Source organism: Rousettus aegyptiacus, unplaced genomic scaffold, assembly GCF_014176215.1.
Source record: "Rousettus aegyptiacus isolate mRouAeg1 unplaced genomic scaffold, mRouAeg1.p scaffold_m13_p_2, whole genome shotgun sequence".
Lineage (NCBI taxonomy): Eukaryota > Metazoa > Chordata > Mammalia > Chiroptera > Pteropodidae > Rousettus > Rousettus aegyptiacus.
Window position 1 is genome coordinate 29,718,725 of NW_023416295.1, and position 17,154 is coordinate 29,735,878.

Consider the following 17,154-nt stretch of genomic DNA (forward strand, 5'->3'; position numbering starts at 1 on the left):
CATTGCCATCCCAGGAGCCCATAATCACAGAATTCAGGGAGCCATTTCAATGGAAGTATCTCCCACCATCACATGCAACTACTACAGAGCTTTTCTTCATTCTTTCAAGTCTGGTGCTCCCCTTACTAATGTGTTTTTCAATGCTTTACTGTAGAGACCATCATCTGGGCCTCCAGGGTTATGCATTTTGGGGTTGGGTGTACAGATTACACATGATAAAATCACTCCAACATTTCCATCACATTGAACTTTTGAATTTCTTCTTTGGATTTCTTTCTCTGTGTCATACCAGGAACATTCTATCATCTAGAGCTCGTTGAATATAGATCACTACTGAGTCAGAGTTTCATTTAACCAACTAAAAAACTGTTGGAGTCACTTTCAGTGCTTGAGCTAACACATTAAATCCAGACTTTCTGGTTAACGCACCCATATCAATAAATTAAACCCAATCCTTTGCCTTTATTGTTTCTGGAACTTGACCAAGAACCTTTCAGCCTTTCACAAAGTTATGTCACCTATGACAACACCAATGTTGATATTTGAGTTGCTAATACAATACATTCATATTGGTTTGCATTTGTAGTTCTCTCATGCACAATGGTTCTATGTTCAGATGCAAACATCTTACTATTTATTTGGTCTTTTAATAGAGTTGTGCTATAGCATTTACTTATCAAAATACACATTAATTGTAAATTACCTTCCTTTTATTTTTCCTTTATTATACAATTCAAACATTAATATCGATTTTTTAAAAAAATTTGCATAGGCAGGTAATGTTGTCTATGAATTTCATTTCAGGATAATACAGGAAGGCAGTCATGCTCACCACTATAACAACAACACTACTCAGGAAAATAAAGGGAATGTTTAAAATACTAGTTACAAAAGGAGATGATGGGTCTGAGAGGGTTGAGAATGCTTCCTTCCTCCTTTCAAGTAGGGTCTCCAAAACTTATGTGTAGGCATGCTCATAAATAACCAAAGTGGACGTTGAGTGCATCCCCCAAATTAAATCATCTGTTATCACTCTTTTGAAAGATGGCTGGCTATCTTTAAGTAGAGAATTCAATGTTCTGTTCAGTTTACTTACAAAGTCATGCAGGATGATATTAATAAATAGATATATCAAAAACAACTGTGAAGAATTGCCTCATAGATGCAACAAAAGCAATCTATTTTGAGGAAGGCCCTAGTGAGAACAATTTTTGTCTCTGTGCATCACTGAGGATAAAGGAGTGGAAGCCAGGAGCTTGCTTTCTTCGTTCTCCTTGTGTGTATGATCTGAATCACAATTTCATGGTTTGATGATAAATGGGAGGATGATACCACTCCTTTCTCCTCTTTTGCATGGGGAATCTTTGGAGAGGCTCTGAAAGTAGGTAGGAAGAGTCCGCATTTGGTCTGTGAATGAAGGGTAGAAGTTTGAACTCGATCCAGGAATTCTAGCTCTGGTTTGCCATTCAATGCCACTGTCTTGCAGGTCTGTTCTGTGGCCAGCCTGGGGCACATGGGGCTGCCTGTGAGCAGTACTTCATCTACTTGTCTATCATACTCTTCCTCTCTAGAATGTCAACTCCTGTCACTTTCTCAGGGAAGCCTGCCCTCACCAACCAGTCTGGTCTGATTCCTTTGTCATGGACTCCTTTAGAAGCATTTTTTCACCTGTGATCCCTTTTCTCAGTTTATGATTATTACATACATTAGTAGTGACTATATGTTTTATGTCAGACACCTTCTAAGACTAGGTGGTATCTTGTCTGTTTATGCTTCCCCTTTCATACCGTGCCTAGCCAGGATCTGGTACAGATAGTGGGTGAATGAATAAATGTTTGCTCCAAATTCCAGAAGCACCAATGCTTCCCATAAGTATGAACGTCACCATTGTATTTGTGTCCCATGCTGTTTGACAGCTGAGTCTTCTTTCTGTTGAGGAGCATGGTAACTGGATTTTGTAGAAATGGGTGAGTCAGGCCAGGTGGAAACACTCAAAAGCCCCATTAATGCAGTAATGCAGGACCTCTTCTCCAGTGACTCTGCTCCACCTCCACCTTCCCGCAAACAAAACCCAGTGACTGAATTAACGATGGGAGTCTCTGTGTGTCTTGCTGGCAGGTAACTGGAGAACACGGTGAAAGGACCTGAGCCCCCGTTCCCCATCCCTCAAGTGTTTGACAAACACTCCCTAAAGAATTACAATATGCGCAGGACCTCCCCGCATTAAACAAAGAGAGCATCAGAATTATGGTCCTTGACCCGGGTGGGATAAATTGGAGAGCTAGGTAATTTGCTTTCGGATTAGGGTAATAGATTTAGGGGAAGGGGGTGTGACCCAGTCTCTTAGGTTAAAGTTGCTGGTGCGTGAGTGGCAGGCAGCCTTTCTTAACCCCTTGGGGTGTGTCCGCGCGGGCTTACTCATCAGGTTGTGTCCGTGCGTTGTGAGATGAGGCTAGGGAGGGTCACAATCAGCCTCGGAGGGGCACCTCTAATAGTGCACTCCTTGGGGCCAAAGGGCAGCAGGGGCGGCCCTGGGGCCGCGGCCCCGCTCGCGGCGCAGTGAGCAGGTGCGGAAAGCAGGCGGCAGTCTGGCCCCACGGCGGCGCGCCGGGTGCGGGTGCGGGCGCGGGCTGCCAGGCGCGGCTGCGGGCGGCAGGAGGCAGCGTCGGCCCAGGCGAGCCGCGCGCGGTGATGTCAGTGGCGGCCCGGCTGGCAGCAGCCGGTACTTCCTGTATAAAGGCGGGCGGGCTCCGCTGCAAGCCCCACTAGCCAGTGTCAGCCTCTCGGCGGGAGGAGGAGGCGGCGGAGGAGGAGCAGGGGGAGGGCTGTCAAATTCGGGAGCCAGATTTTTTACCCTTCCCCTGGCAATCCCTTCCGCTTCCCCGGCTCCTGGCGTGACATCTGCGGACCGGGGACCTGTATGCGTGTGAGCGCGAAGGAGCGGAAGAATGGCAGTGCTCAAACTCACCGACCAGGTAGGGGGCGGCGGCGCCGGCGGGCGGGACGCGCGGCCGCGGGGCGGCGCGGAGCCCGGCGGGGGGATGGAGGCGCGGCGCTGTGCGCGCCCGCGAGCTGTTTACTCGCGGCGAAGGGGAGGAGTGTTGGCGGCCGCCAGCTGCTCCGAAAGCCGGCGGCTGCGGCTTTCCTCCCCCGGCGCTGTCCCCGCCCTGGGCCGTCGGAACTGCGGGCTCGGGCTGGGCAAGGGGCTGGCGGGCGCCAGGCGCAGCCCGGGCTCTGCGCCCCGGCTGTGCGCGGGTGTGTGCGTTGTCGGCGGGCCGGGCTGGGCAGGGGGAGGGGAGGCTCGAGGTGCTCCTCCGGCTCTTAGCGTGCTGCGCAGCGTGGGCTCTCCACCCCGTGCCCGCCGAGGAGCGGCTCGTGCGCGCCGCCGGGAGGGGGGCGGTGGATGGAGAGGGATAAAAGATCGCAGCCTGGGACCCTTCCCCAAGACAAGCCGGAGACTGGCCCAGACGGAGGCTCTTGTGTGGTCCGCTGCCTTTATTCGTTTGACATGACATCCTGACTTCCTCTTTAATAGCCTAGAGGCCGTGTGTGCGTGGTGCGCGAAGGGGACCCTTGGGGACAGCGCTTTTGGTTCTGGCCGGTCTCTCCCAGGTGAAGGAGGTGAAGTCCATCCAGCCCGGGACTTCACTCACAGGCTGTGGGCTGCCTATACCCTCTGTCCGTGTCAATCAGCTTTGTTGCTTCCCTTGCTGAGACACCACGCAGAGCAGCTCTGGAGTCCGGTTTGGAGAGGTGGGGTTATTTGCCAGATACGTGGACAGTCCTTGCTGCAGGTCTGCGGAATGAAAACACTTCACTTTTGCGGACTCTGCTGCTCTTAGGACATTGACACTCACAGGCGCCCAACCAAAGTTGCATGACAAAAACTCTTTGCAGCTTCTTCCAGGAAAAAAAGAAACAGCTTGCTATTCTTCTTGACGTTTATTCATGGATAGTGAAGTGAACATTGTTTTGGGGTCCTGGTAGTCCAAGAGGCAATCTTGACCTTGACACATGCGGTCAAACATGCACATCTTTGGTATTAAATATCGCATACTTCTCTAGTGGGTCGCATCTGGTGCCTCCCTGTCCTCAGTATCCAGAACAGCCTGTGACTTAAATGAAGTCTATCATCACAGTGATTTGCTCTCTATCCTTTTAGAGTCAAAGCTTTCCCTAGATATTTACAGCACATCCCACTTTTTGTAAGGGAGGGATCAAAGAATTAAAATTCATGCTATCATTAAGTTTAGCAGAAGGAGCAGCTGATAATTGTGACGAATCTACTTGTTCCCATTGGTTCCAGAGCGTTTAAAAGTGTTTGTAAGTTGATATTAGGATATCCTCCACCTTTGGGTCACATACTTCGACAACTGTTAGACATTTGCTTGTTTTAAATCTTCAAGTTTTAGTCTGCCTTGGTATTGTCCTGTTTGCCAATACATGTTACTTACTGTACTTGTCTGTTAATCCTAAATCTACAAAGTACAGAAAATGCTTCTAATAGGCATTGGAATCACATACAAAAAAGAATTTCATGTAGAATTTGAGTTATAAGGGACCCTGAAGACAATCTTAGCTCAAATCCTTCATTTTTTAAATGAAGAAACTGAGATCTAGAGAATCGAAGAATGCCTTCCTCAAGAACCACAACCACTGGCCTATAGGGCAGAGCCTAGCTCCTATTTCCTGTCTTCTAGGCATTCTGCTAGAGGTTAAAACACCTCTCTTTGTCTTGTCAATGGATATGTTGAAAGATTACACGAAGGCATCCTCTTCTAAATCAATATCAATACTAGTGAAACGTATATATGTGATTTTAGAAAGAAAGGAAGTCATTCTTCAGGGCTTATCAGAGTAGGACCTACGAAGATGTTTCTCTTAAAATATTTCTGAATACAAATCACCCTTCCCCCAACAAACTGGTATTACTGTGGAGGGATGGAAAAAGTTGTAAAACCTTCATTTGGTTCCATTGCTTGCACATGAAAGGAATCGAAGGAGTTCTATGATCCAAGAGCACCTAAAACTTTCCAGCCTACCCTGGGGCAAAGTTAGAGGAAGGCTGGGTGAGGAGATGTTCTGGGTGGGGTCGGGTGGGGTGGAGTGGTGGGCAACCATGGTTTCTGTGTGGCTTTAGGTCCAGGAAGTGTGTGGTCTTTCTTCCCTTAGATAGTCTTACCTTTCGGTTTGAAACTTTAAATTCTTAGAAGCTGGTTCTTAACCTCACTAGAGGCTTAAAACTCTTTGCTTAAACCCCTACTAAGAATTTTGCTCCATCGTTGTGGGTTGGGAGCCGTCAGCTTGGAATCCGTGCCTTACAGTTTGTAGAAGAGTACCTATCTCTATTTAGCTGTTTGTAACAGTCACTTCTTAACTCCTCCCTCATGGTTAATGCCCTGTTTGTGAGATGAATCTTGAATTTTGCCAATGCCCTTGGATTTTTAGCTTGAGGCTCTTGATAACCTGAATCACAAGTCATCTTGGTTTGTTTTTAAATGTGCCCCAAGTAAGGAGGGAAAGATAACATTTCCTGTTCTGCTGAAGCTGGGTGCAGGAGCTTGTTGGGTGATGGTAGTCACCATTTCAACAGTCCTGGACTGACATCCCAACTGTGCAAGATGAGGAAAACTCCTTTCCTTACTGCTTTGGGAGAGTAAAAGTAAAGGGAGAAGGGAAGGAGAGGCAAGTGTGGTTTTGAGTCTTTTTTTTTTTTTTTTTTCTATGAGAAGGAACTGGGAGGTATTGCTGCAAACAAACTTGGCATTTGGCACTTCTGCATTTATAACTGTATCTCCTGTTTTCTTCTTCACATAACACACATCATTTTTTTCTTGTAGCGGTAGGAGGACCATCCATCCTGGTTTGTCAAGGACTGAGGGTTTTCCCAAGATATTATGCTAAAGCCAGGAAAATTCTAGGTAAATCAGGGTGAGCTGGCCACCCTGTGCAGCACAGAACACACTCACCTATGTAATTAATATAGTAATGTAATTATTTCCTGCAAATGGACATCAGGAGGTTTATTTATATTTTTGACAAAGTGAGGTCATTTTAAGTTTGGAAAAGAAAACTCTATTACATACAAATGTAATGCATTTTGGCTCCAGATAGCCATGAAACTCTTTGCAATTTGATTTGCTATTGAACTTTCGGGGGCTGCTCATTATGTTGCATAGTTAAGGCACTGCAGTGATTTTAAGTGTTTGGTGATATCTTCGGCCTGGATCCCTAAAAAGTGTTTCAAAGTTATGAAGGCAGAATGGTAAGTTCTGTTGAACCTTTGACATATTCACTATGTATTCTTAACTGAATTTGCTTGTGACAGTGGAATGCCACGCCCACCTCAAGGGCTCCTGTAGACAAACTGTTTCAGCAGGTGGCCCTTTTGTGGAGCTCCCTGCCTGGAGGCCTTCTGATTTGGTGTTCCCTTGCCAAATCCTAGCTAACACTTGAGTCACCAATCTCCTTGCCAAAGGCAGTGGCTGGCAGCTGTGGCAGTGGCAAGAGACTAGAAATCCCATAACTCTGAAAGCAGGATTTCTAGCCCGCAGTGTGGTGCCTTTGGGACCTGTTGGCGCATTTTATTGGGCTGCCTTCATCCTCCATCACTCCCTAGAGCATTGAGCTTACAGCAAACACTGTGCTCCAGTCTTGCCTTCAGCAGAGAAGATGGGAAAAGAAAGGCTTTATTCTTTGGACCGTTCTCTAGTTGTTTTGGGATCCAGTCACATGATTTGGGGAGTGCACTTGAGGACTGGTGTTTCATGGCAGAGACCTAATAATCGCCTACATTTATCGCGATTGTACGCTGGACTCTTGCTGTGAATCATCTCTCTTAATCCTTACAGTCACACTAGGAGGTAGGTGGTAGTGTAATTCCTATTTTATAGATGAGAAAACAGGAATAGAGAGGCTAATTGCCTTGTTTAAGGTCACACACCCAGTAAGTGATCTAGCAAGATGTCCTACCCTGGCAGTCTGATTGCATAGGTGGGGCTCTAACCACAAGGCTATACTTTTAATAGTTGAAAGGGCAGTGCAGCCACAGGACTCACGAATGCCTGCTCTTATTTACCAGGAGGCCATTGGGTGAGCCACACTCCTGTATTGCTCCCAGCTTTTGGGCCAGATGCAGTTCTGTGAGAGTTAGGAGCTGCTTTGAGTCCTCTGCTCCAGCCAGCCTTGCGCCTGGCTTACCTTGTTGGCCTCTCCACTTCCCCACCTGGTGAATGGTGTGTTGGTTGGTAGCTTGGTGATTTTTTTTTCTTGGTCATTAACAAATAAACTAGGATCATTATAGAAAAATCAGAAAGCTAGATAAACAAAAAGAGAAACAGTTGAAACCATCTGAAGTCTCTCTACTCAGAGAGACTACTCTTGACATCTAGATATATTTCCTTCTAGTCTTCTGTCTAGGTAGCCAAGTAAAAATTTTAAGCTTTCTGCATGACAATATCAGTATCTTTCTCTTGAGCACAAAGCTGACATCTATGCTGTCTAGACCAATGACTTTTCCAAATAAACTGTATTTATGCTTCTCTGAAATAAACAATCGGCTGTTCTAGTGTAAATCCAGCCGCGGCACACAAGGTCTAGCTCTGGATTGATTGAATTTTTTTTTTTTTTAATTTCAACTTCTACTTCCTCTTTTCCTGTAAACAAAGAGTAAATATAACCTCAGAAAGGCACAGTTGTGCCAGAAACAGGGCTGAAACATTCTTTAAAAAGATTTTTATTTTATTTTAAATGTATAATGTGAAATATAGGCTAAAGTGTAACATGAAATAAATGAAAGCAACATGACCTTGAAATAATTTAAATATAGGCAGGTGCTACAGAGAACTGATAGTCCTGTGATTTTAAACTTCTTTAAGCTATGTCTCTCTCTCTCTCTCTTTTTTTTTTTTTTGGTCAGAGGTGGTTTTATGACTGTGTGCAAGTCCAGGGTTGGAAAATGGCGTCCATCTCACACATCAGTTCTTATCAGTTGTGCGAGGGGTTGCAGGAATAATATGTTGGAAGGATCCTGGCTCTTGCAGTTGAGAATGGGGGAAAATGTAATGATTGATTATCGGTGTTTGCTGTAGGTGTAAGATAAGGCAGAGGTGGCATATGCTGTGCATTAGCCAACCCTTTGCAAGTCAGATTAACCTCTGTGGGCCTCAGGTTCCTCTTTACAAACTGAAGAGGTTGGACTGGATGCCTTGGGTGCCTCAGCTCCACCCTCTCCCTCTGTGACTCAGCCTCTCTTGGAGGGGCGTGCTCTTCACACAGTTTGTTCTGTATTCTTCAGCACAAACGTAACTATGGAGGGTGTATTTGCAGATGAACTCTAACTTTGTTATTCTTCTCATAACAAAGTTAATCAGTTAACTTTGGGCGTCAGCTGAGGGTTTGGACTAATGTTAATGATTTAGAAATGATTCCTGCCCTGTCCCCCTTCCTTTCATTTTATAGATAACCCAAGAGTATTTTATAGATTTGTTTTATGTAATAAAATTTACCTAATGGATAATCTTATATTTTCTTTTATTATTTTATAGAATTTTATTGATTATCCCTTACTACCCTTTTACCAACATATTTGTCTTCTGCTTGTCATCAGAGGTTGAGAGAGCAGGTATGTTCTCTTATCAAATCAATGTTCATGCTTGTAAAAGTTGGTAGCCCAAGAGGTTGAAATTAATGATTTGTGACTAGTTTTTAAAATTATGACTTAATTATTTTTAAGGATTCTTTCACTTGTCTCCTCTTTTTCAGACTGAAAAATTGTCTAGTACTCCATTAATTGGACCAAGCAAATAAGAAGCATGTAGTCCACCTTTGGGCTGTTTTGTACTAAGACAATACTTGCTTGTATTCCTTGGTTTTCATGTGTCTATAATCCCCCTCTTTCCCACCTTCATGAGTCATAAGCATCCCAGTATAACTTTCTAAGATATCTTTAATACCAGGACTCCATTTTGCCCCAAAGGAAACTGCAGAGCTCCTAGTAAAATTAATAATATTTGTAGGAACATTGGAGACCTAACATGCAAAATTTAATCACAGTTATAACTTTTATCTACAGGTTTCAATGTTACATTGCTTTCATTTATTTAACATTAGATAGAGGATCAGAAGACCTGGATTCTACTCATGGTTGTTTTTGTAATAGTTGTATGGATTTGGGCAAGTCCTGGCCTTAGTTTCTTTGTCTGTAAAATGAGAATGGGTGGGTGGAGAATCCTCTAAACTGTTTCAAGCTCTAACCTTCTACAAGAGCACCCCAGGTATCTGTGTCAGTGTCTTCTCAACTCATGGAATCTGGTTTCAAAAAAATCTCTGTCCTCCACGAACTTTCAGTTTCCCACCCAGAGTAGTGGTGGCAGCTTTAGAATTGACAGGTTTGAAAAACACATCTTGAGTTCTGCCTAAGGGTCAAGAGTATTTGCCCCACGAATGTCATCTTCTAGGATCTCCAGGAGCTAAGTTTTGGGGACACAGAACCTCTCTGCTTTTCTCAGTGTGGCCCTTTTAGAACCCTCTTGAGCCTCTTTCAGAGCAAGGGGAGCAAACTTTGTTTGTCTGTTGTGATCTGTGGCGAGCTGGGCCCATCTTAGCTTTCCTCCGAGATGCTGCTTTAGGGAATGGCCTGGGTTCTCCCCATAATCCTGTTTGATTGAACTCTACAGTAACATCTGGGTCTAGGAAGTCTATTTCCCAACTGTTGGCCCCAGAGATTGGGTGCAGTTGACACAGTGACCACAAACTTTCTCAAGGAGGGAATTTTTGCATGTAGTCAACAGCCTCTATCTGGGTAGATAGGCTCAGTCTGTGGAGGAAGCTTGTTTTGCTATCTAAAACTGGTAAGATGAAGAGAAAGAGGAAGTGAGCACAGGAGATGTGTCAAGAGAGAAAGCCAAGCAGAAATTCAGGTAGGCTGAGACAAATCAACCACCAATTTGGTTAAACAATGGCCTTTAATAGAGGCGGTTGCCTGTATCCCAGAGGTGAGCAAGAAGGCTTACTGAGTTTGGAAAAGAAAATTTAGGATTCACATTTCTTTTAAAAATTTCTTTAAAAATTTATTTTTAATATATATTATATACTAGTCCTATAAAATATTTTCAGCTCTACTTCTCACTTTTTACGCCCTGCCAGACCACCTCTTGGATTGGCTCAGTGGCCTCCTGACTGATCTTCTCCATCTCGTAATGGCCCCTACCCTCTACTTAGAGTGATGGATCTCTGATCATGTGGTTTCTAGATTCAAAATCCTCTAATCTCACATAGAACAAAAATTAAAGTCACAGAGTAGCCCACCAGGCCCCCTCCACTTAGCCCCTCAGCTCACCTGTCCAGCTCTGCCTCCCCCTATCTCTCCATGGCTCGTTGGCTTCAGCACACCGGCCACCTCACTATTCAGTGCACTGGCCAGGTTCACTGTCTCAGGCCCCTTGCTGTTGCTGCTACCTATGAAGCTCTTCTTTAGATATCCACATGGTCCACTCTCACTTCTCTCAGTTCTTTACTTGAATGTTACCTTCTCAGTGAGTCTTTTTCTGGTTCGTTTATTTAAAATGCCCACTCTGCATTTCCTGTTCCTCTTTCTTTTCCTCCATAGTACATATCCCTTATACCATATATTTTATCTTTTTTTTTTAAATCAAAACTTATGTGTAGGAGAAATACAAATAACAGGGCAAAGATTTATTATTGTTGTTAGTTTGGTTCAATTACTGCTATATTTTTAGTACTTAGAACAGTGTAAGGCATATAGTAAATGCTCAGTAAATATTTGTTAAGTTAATGGAATGTGTATGTATGTGTGTATGTATATATGTGTATATGTACATGTTTAAATGTTTTTACTCATGAGGTGCTCAAACAAAAAATTTTGGAAACACTTCTGTGAACATAGCTTCCATTAATACACTGGTATATTTGACTTCCATCCAAACAAAACTCAAAGAAAATTTTCTGCCCCATCAAAAACTAAAAGATAACATATGGTCTTCTTTTTTGGTTATGTTTCCTCTCTTTTAAAATTGGGCTTTTGGTGGTGGGGATGGGTTAGCACTGTAGTTAGTTCTGAGCAAGTTCCATTTCTTCACAAGGGAAGTATCAGGGTAACATTAAGGAAAGGGAGATATTGATCCTAAATATGGGAAGAGACTCCCATGGCAAGGTGGATCTCGCATGTATTCTAGCATTCAAGAGGTATTTAATGAGCTCCATCTCCATGGCAATGACTCTGCTGGAGTCTTCTGTCCCCCCTCTTACCTAAAAGGATAAGAACAGGTAAGAACAGGTACAATAAAATAGAAATCAGACAGAATAGGGAATGAGGAGACAATACTCATGCTTGATGTGATTTAATCTTAACAACATTTCTATAAGACAGTGGCTATTACTATTCCATTTTACAGATGAGGAAAATGAGATCTGAGAAATTATGTAATCTTTTCAGGGTCACATGACTCTGGGATTCACATCTGGGGAAATTTGACTTCAGGGTACCTATTCTTAGCTTTTTTTGCTTCTGGCCTCTTGAGATAGGTGGTGTATCACAAAAGACTTTTTGTAATGGAGCTTATGGTCTTGTTAGAGATGATATCGAATGCCTTGTGCGTGGAAGGCCCTCATTGAATCCTTGCTGAATACACATGGCATATGAAACAGTCCTCAAACTAGGTATAGTGTAGGTTTAGATGACATTTTGGGGTGCTGAATAGTGACTACAGGAGTCCAGAGATGGGCAGAGTTAATAAGTCTTCAGAGAGTTGGAGGGAATCCAACTGATCCTTGTGTAAGGAAATGATTTAGGCAGCAGATGGGGATGGACCGCATCCCAGGTGTGCCATGCCGTGTATCTGTCAGGTAACCTAAGGATTGTGAATTTACTGAAGCATGTGGTTTATGTTAGGAGACAGAAAAGGAAAGGAAAGAAATATTCAATGTGCAAACTTGGTAGGAGAGGTATTCCTATATTAACAAATCTTTCTCACTTCAGTTCTTCTGCTAGACACTACATGTCCTTTCCTGGATATATAAATTAATGAGTTTGCATCTGTACAAAATTGTTTCCATTTCTTGCCTAGGCATGATCTTTTAAAAATTAATTTGCATCTCACCTTTTTCTAAAAAGTATTGAAGCATAAAGTAAGATACTGCCTATTGGACCTTTTGGTCCCCATGATACCTCCTACTTGAATAGAATGTTGCATTAATTACTTTGCATGGCAACATTTTATAGACAAACATATATCCCACTGAAATAGGCTAGATGGTCTTCATGGTGTGGGACATTGATAAAGTAGTGTAGTAGGTCAGGAGATGGCCCGTTTTTAACCTTATAAAAGTTTTTTAAATAAGAAATTTAAAAATCCAGGCTATGGGGAACCTATAGGAAAAAGTGACCCCATTTCTTAAAAAAAATCAATTGCAAGAAGAAAAAGATGGAGAGATCTATCTACTAAATGGGAATTAACATGTAATGACTAATTGCAGTGAATAGGTTTGGATTCTGATTCAAACAAACTTAAAAACCACACTTCTGTGAGAAGACCTGGGTTTTCCACTTAATGACCCCCTTTTACCTGAGCAGGAAGTGGATGTTGGTTACTATACTCACGGACATCAGTGTTGCTTTAGGCATGCTGAAATATCTTCGTTTATTCTGACAAGTGTGAAAATCCTTTCATATCCTTCTCAGTGGGATTTAAGAGTAGACTATAACAGACTCATAGATTCCGAGAACAAAATGGTGATTGCCAGAATGGAGGGTGGTTGGGGGATTGGGTGAAAAAGATGAAGGGATTAAGAAGTACAAATTGGTAGTTACAAAACAGTCATAGGGATGGGAAGTATAGTATAGGGAATATAGTTAATAAAATTATAATAACTATATATACTGATAGGTGGATACTAGACTACTTGGGGGAATCACTTTCTAAATTATATAAATGTCTAACCACTATGTTGTACACCTGAAACTAATATAAAATAGTGTTGAATTTCAACTCTAGTTGAAAAATAAAAATTAAAACAAACAAAACAAAATCAAAAGTCAATAAAGTCATACTAAAAAATTTTGAAAAGTGTAGACTGTAACAACTGCAACTTGAGTAAATGATAGTATCACAAGTAATGTAGAAGCCAAGTGACTAGAGGTTTTGGTAGTTTGGAGCCTCAGTATATGTTTTGGAACCCTTGAGGTGAATGTGACATGTAGTTGCTAAGGCTCCTTTTCTTACCAGCCAAGAAGAAATAATCTCCTTTTGAGGAGCTCTGCTCTTTAGCATGGAGTCTTATACCAAGGTTCCAGGGACTCTATTACTGTGTTTATAATGTTTTGAAATATTGTGGCATCTCACTGAACAATTTCCTGAAATACTACATGGGCATGACATAGTTAAGAGAATACCGAAGTTGATGTCTGGAGATCTGGGCTATAGTCACATATCTGCTCTAGCTAGCTGTGTCAGTCTTCCTGTGACATAACTTTTCTTGGCCTTAAAATGGGTATAATAATACTCGCTTTATGGTGAAGTAGTGACAATCAAGTGGGAAACAGAAGAAAAGTCTTCGTACAGCAATTGGCCCATGGTAGGCCCTCAATAAATAGTCTTTGAGTCTATAGTTGGTTCCTCATTTGTCAGATTAAAAAGACTAGTTCTCTAGTAGAGATCCCCAACCTCTGGGCTGTGGACTGGTACCAATCCATGGCCTGATAGAAAGTGGCTGCACAGCAGGAGGTAAGTGGCAGGCTAGAGAGCAAAGCTTCACCAATATGTGCAGCCGCTCCCCAGCGCTAGCATCACCACCTCAGCTCCACTTTAGATCATCAAGCATTAGATTCTCATAGGAGCACCAGTCTCTGGTGCCAAAAAGGTTGAGGACCACTGCTTTAGGGTCAATTTCAGCTCTATGAGAATACAATTTTAATTCTTTTTTTGTTTTATATTTATGCCCATTTACCTGGCTTTATTCCTCTCTAACTTAAACATTGGTAGAAGGTGTTTCTGTTTTATTTTTATGCGAAATCTCCATTCTTCCGTTTGAATTTAGCATTTTGGTTCCTACAAATTTAAGAGGTGTGTTGTTCTTTCATTTTGATTTTAAAAATCAATTGACTCAGTTTATTTGAAGAATCTTATGTTTAGAGAGATCTAAGAGAATAAATGTTGAAGAAATTCTGAGGATTTTTCAGTCATTCTTGATTTAAGTTGTCAAAAAGAACTGACATTAGTTCTAGGAATGCCATTTCCTCTTGACAGAAGTATATAAAACCATGTCTTTTTGAGAAAGTGTAGAAGAACAAAATAGTTGATAGAGCAATCTTCATTAAAAAAGTAACCATGGCAGAATTTCTGAAAAATGTTGGTATAAAATTTTAAGTCTTGAATGGATATATAAATGAATATAGAAAATATTAAATTTCTCTGAAAAAATGATTAAAAAAGTCAGATTAAGGATCCTTTGTAAAAAGTCACTTTAATTTGGAGTCTTTTTTTCCCCCTAAAACTATAGAATACTATTGAAAGAGGAGGTAAGTTAAACATCATTGGATAGGAATGTGTATTTTAATTCTAAAATGTATTTCAATTTGAGGTTATATCTAGTTAGGGTCATGAGAAAATGAAAATGAGAATCAGTACCTCCCATCTCCAATAACGAGAGTAGTACTAAGAGGAAAAATAGGAGGAGAGAAACATATTTAAGAAAAAAGAGAGAAGGAACTAGGAAGGGGAGAGAGGTTGACCATGTTACTTTCTGAGGTAAGAGTTAGAGATGCTGTTAAACTTTGAGCTGAATTGGTCATCCCTGCTAGACTCTGTTCTTCAAAATAATTTTTCATATTGATCACCCCTCTCCAGCCACAGTGACATTTATTTCTTGGAGTTCCAGGATTGGAAGAACCAAAGTGGAGGCTGTTACTTAAGCTGCAAAGATATGTACCTGGAAGGCTGGAAAGAATCAGGCTGATGGGTTATCTGGCCCATCCTTAGGGTACTCGTCGCTGATATAGAACCTTCAGAATCAGTGTAGTGACTGGCAGATAAACTATTTTAATACAATGGGAAGGCAGGTTGTAGAGGCTCCTAGTAACTAATTTCCCACTTACTAGTAACTAGTTTCTTAGGCTAGTATCTAGTTTATTGTGACATCTTTGGTTTTAAGCACCCCCTGCCTATTGTGAGTTGTACAGAAAAAAGGACATTTTTTCATCAATGCTTTAGCTTTTTCAATTAGCCTTTCCAGAGATGTAATTCTTACCTTCGTTTCTGCCATGAATCGACTGTGAGACCCTTGCCAGTCATTACGCCTCTCTGGGTCTCAGTTTCCTCTAAGAAATGAGGATGTTGGCTTAGATGAGCTTGCAGCTCATAAGAGTCTTCTATGGGTCTAACCTAGGGGATGGCAGACCGCAGTCCACAGGCCGAACCCAGCTTGCTGCCTGATTTTATGTGGCCTGTGATCTAAGAATAGTTTTCACATTTTTGTTTTTTTGGTTTCTTTTTCTTTTTAGTTTTTACATTTTAAATGGTTGAAAAAAGATTGAAAGAATAATATTTTGAAACTCATGAAAATTATATGAAATTCAAATTCCAGTGTTCATAAATAACATTGTATCAGTACACAGCCACCCTCATTTGTTTATGTAATGTCTGTGGTTGCTCTCAGGCCATGAGAGTGGAGTAGTTGCGACAGCCTGTAAGGCCCGCAGAGCTGAAAATATTTACTCTCTAGCCCTTTCTAAGTCTGCCAAGCCCCGCTCTAACCCAAGCACAGGCTTGGGACCGTCCTTCTCCGAAACTGAGTGCTACACCCTTATACCCTTAGTGTTACCTAAACTGCACTTTGATCTAGATTTAATTAGATTAAGATGGGACTTTTTGCTTTTATTATTTTCTCCAGGAGAAAGTAGAAGCTTAGTTAGCGTTCATGGTATGCTTTTAATTTAAAAAAAAAAAAAAATCCTCTTTAAAACAATAGTTTGTTTATATTCAGACTTTTTTTCTCCCTCTAGGAATCACTATAGAGAAGGAAGCCATATGTTTATATTTTAAGTCATTTGCCTTTTAAAGTGGATTTTTAAACTCCAGATGTGGACCCAGAAACAATTAAAATGTACTTTTGATGCTCTCAAAGAGCCAAGATGGGGGAGGAGGACTTTACCTCTTGTACCTCTTATATTTGAGAGTGAAACAGAAATCTTAATATTTTCCACTTCCCACTGTGTGTTAAAAATACCATTTTTAGATTCTTTGAGTAGAGACTCTAGATTAATGAGGAGATGGAAATGGCATTAATTTTATGGAGATCCAATTTAAACAAATACATTATAAATAGTTATACTTAATTGTCAGAAATGGAAATTAGAAAGTTAAAAAGCAAATATCAATAGTATCTACTTATCTAATGTTTCTCTTTATTCTAGAAAGTTTTCTCTGAAGCTAAGTCTGGTAAATTTTTGTGTGAGTTAAGAGTTTGGGTGAGTGTGTGTGTGTGTGTGTGGTTTCCAGTGTTCACGTCATTGTACTTATAAAGAATCAGCCTTTCACTCTTGCACGTCCAGAGTCATTGAGTTATTCTAAAACTCCTTCTAGGCCTTGAGTTCCTTTTGATCTTGGAAGAAGATGGGCGCCTTGAACTGGTTAGTGAGGGGCAGAAGGGAGGTCAGTCAACACAGGTCATCTTTCATCTTAAAGTTAGCTTCATTTTTTTCTTCTGATCTTCCAGAGAGAAAGAATTAAGACTGAAGATACTTGTTGATAAAGAAGGTTTATAAAGAAATTTATGTAGTGTGTAATTTTAGAGAACATTGAGGTGACTCAATATCTGAGATCTCTGAAGATCTCATTTTCTGAACAATATCATAAATTATCTGGGGAGATAGGAAGCAAACACTAGAATACCTATTTTTCAGAGGGAACAATTGAGGCTGGTGATTGTTGCTTGGCTTGCTGACTCTTAGTGGGGGTAGAGCTCTTGTTTTTTCTGGCTCAGTCTGAGGTGTATTTCATTTGCCTGTCCTGTTCTTAAACAGCACTTGTAAAATCACGTGTCACTTCTACAGTTATATTTAGGATACAGCTTGAAACACTGTCTAAACACCCTGTGATAGAATACTGAAGTCTGCCGCCTGGGTAATTATTATGTGGT

At 41.6% G+C, this 17,154-nt stretch overlaps 1 protein-coding gene across 11 annotated transcripts in view; it reads left to right on the forward strand.

The window, feature by feature from the left end:
* Positions 1 to 2,749: 2,749 nt before the first annotated feature.
* Positions 2,750 to 17,154, forward strand: part of ANKRD44 (ankyrin repeat domain 44) — a 274,950-nt gene continuing 260,545 nt past the window's right edge. For 6 of the 11 annotated variants that reach the window (XM_036236654.1, XM_036236649.1, XM_036236650.1 and 3 more), the window contains exon 1: positions 2,751 to 2,975. In XM_036236654.1, the coding sequence (XP_036092547.1) occupies positions 2,949 to 2,975 (27 nt within the window). In that variant the 5' untranslated portion in view covers positions 2,751 to 2,948. Of the gene's footprint in view, positions 2,976 to 17,154 lie in introns of all 11 variants that reach the window. The other 5 variants (XM_036236647.1, XM_036236653.1, XM_036236648.1 and 2 more) reach the window with 1 other exon arrangement.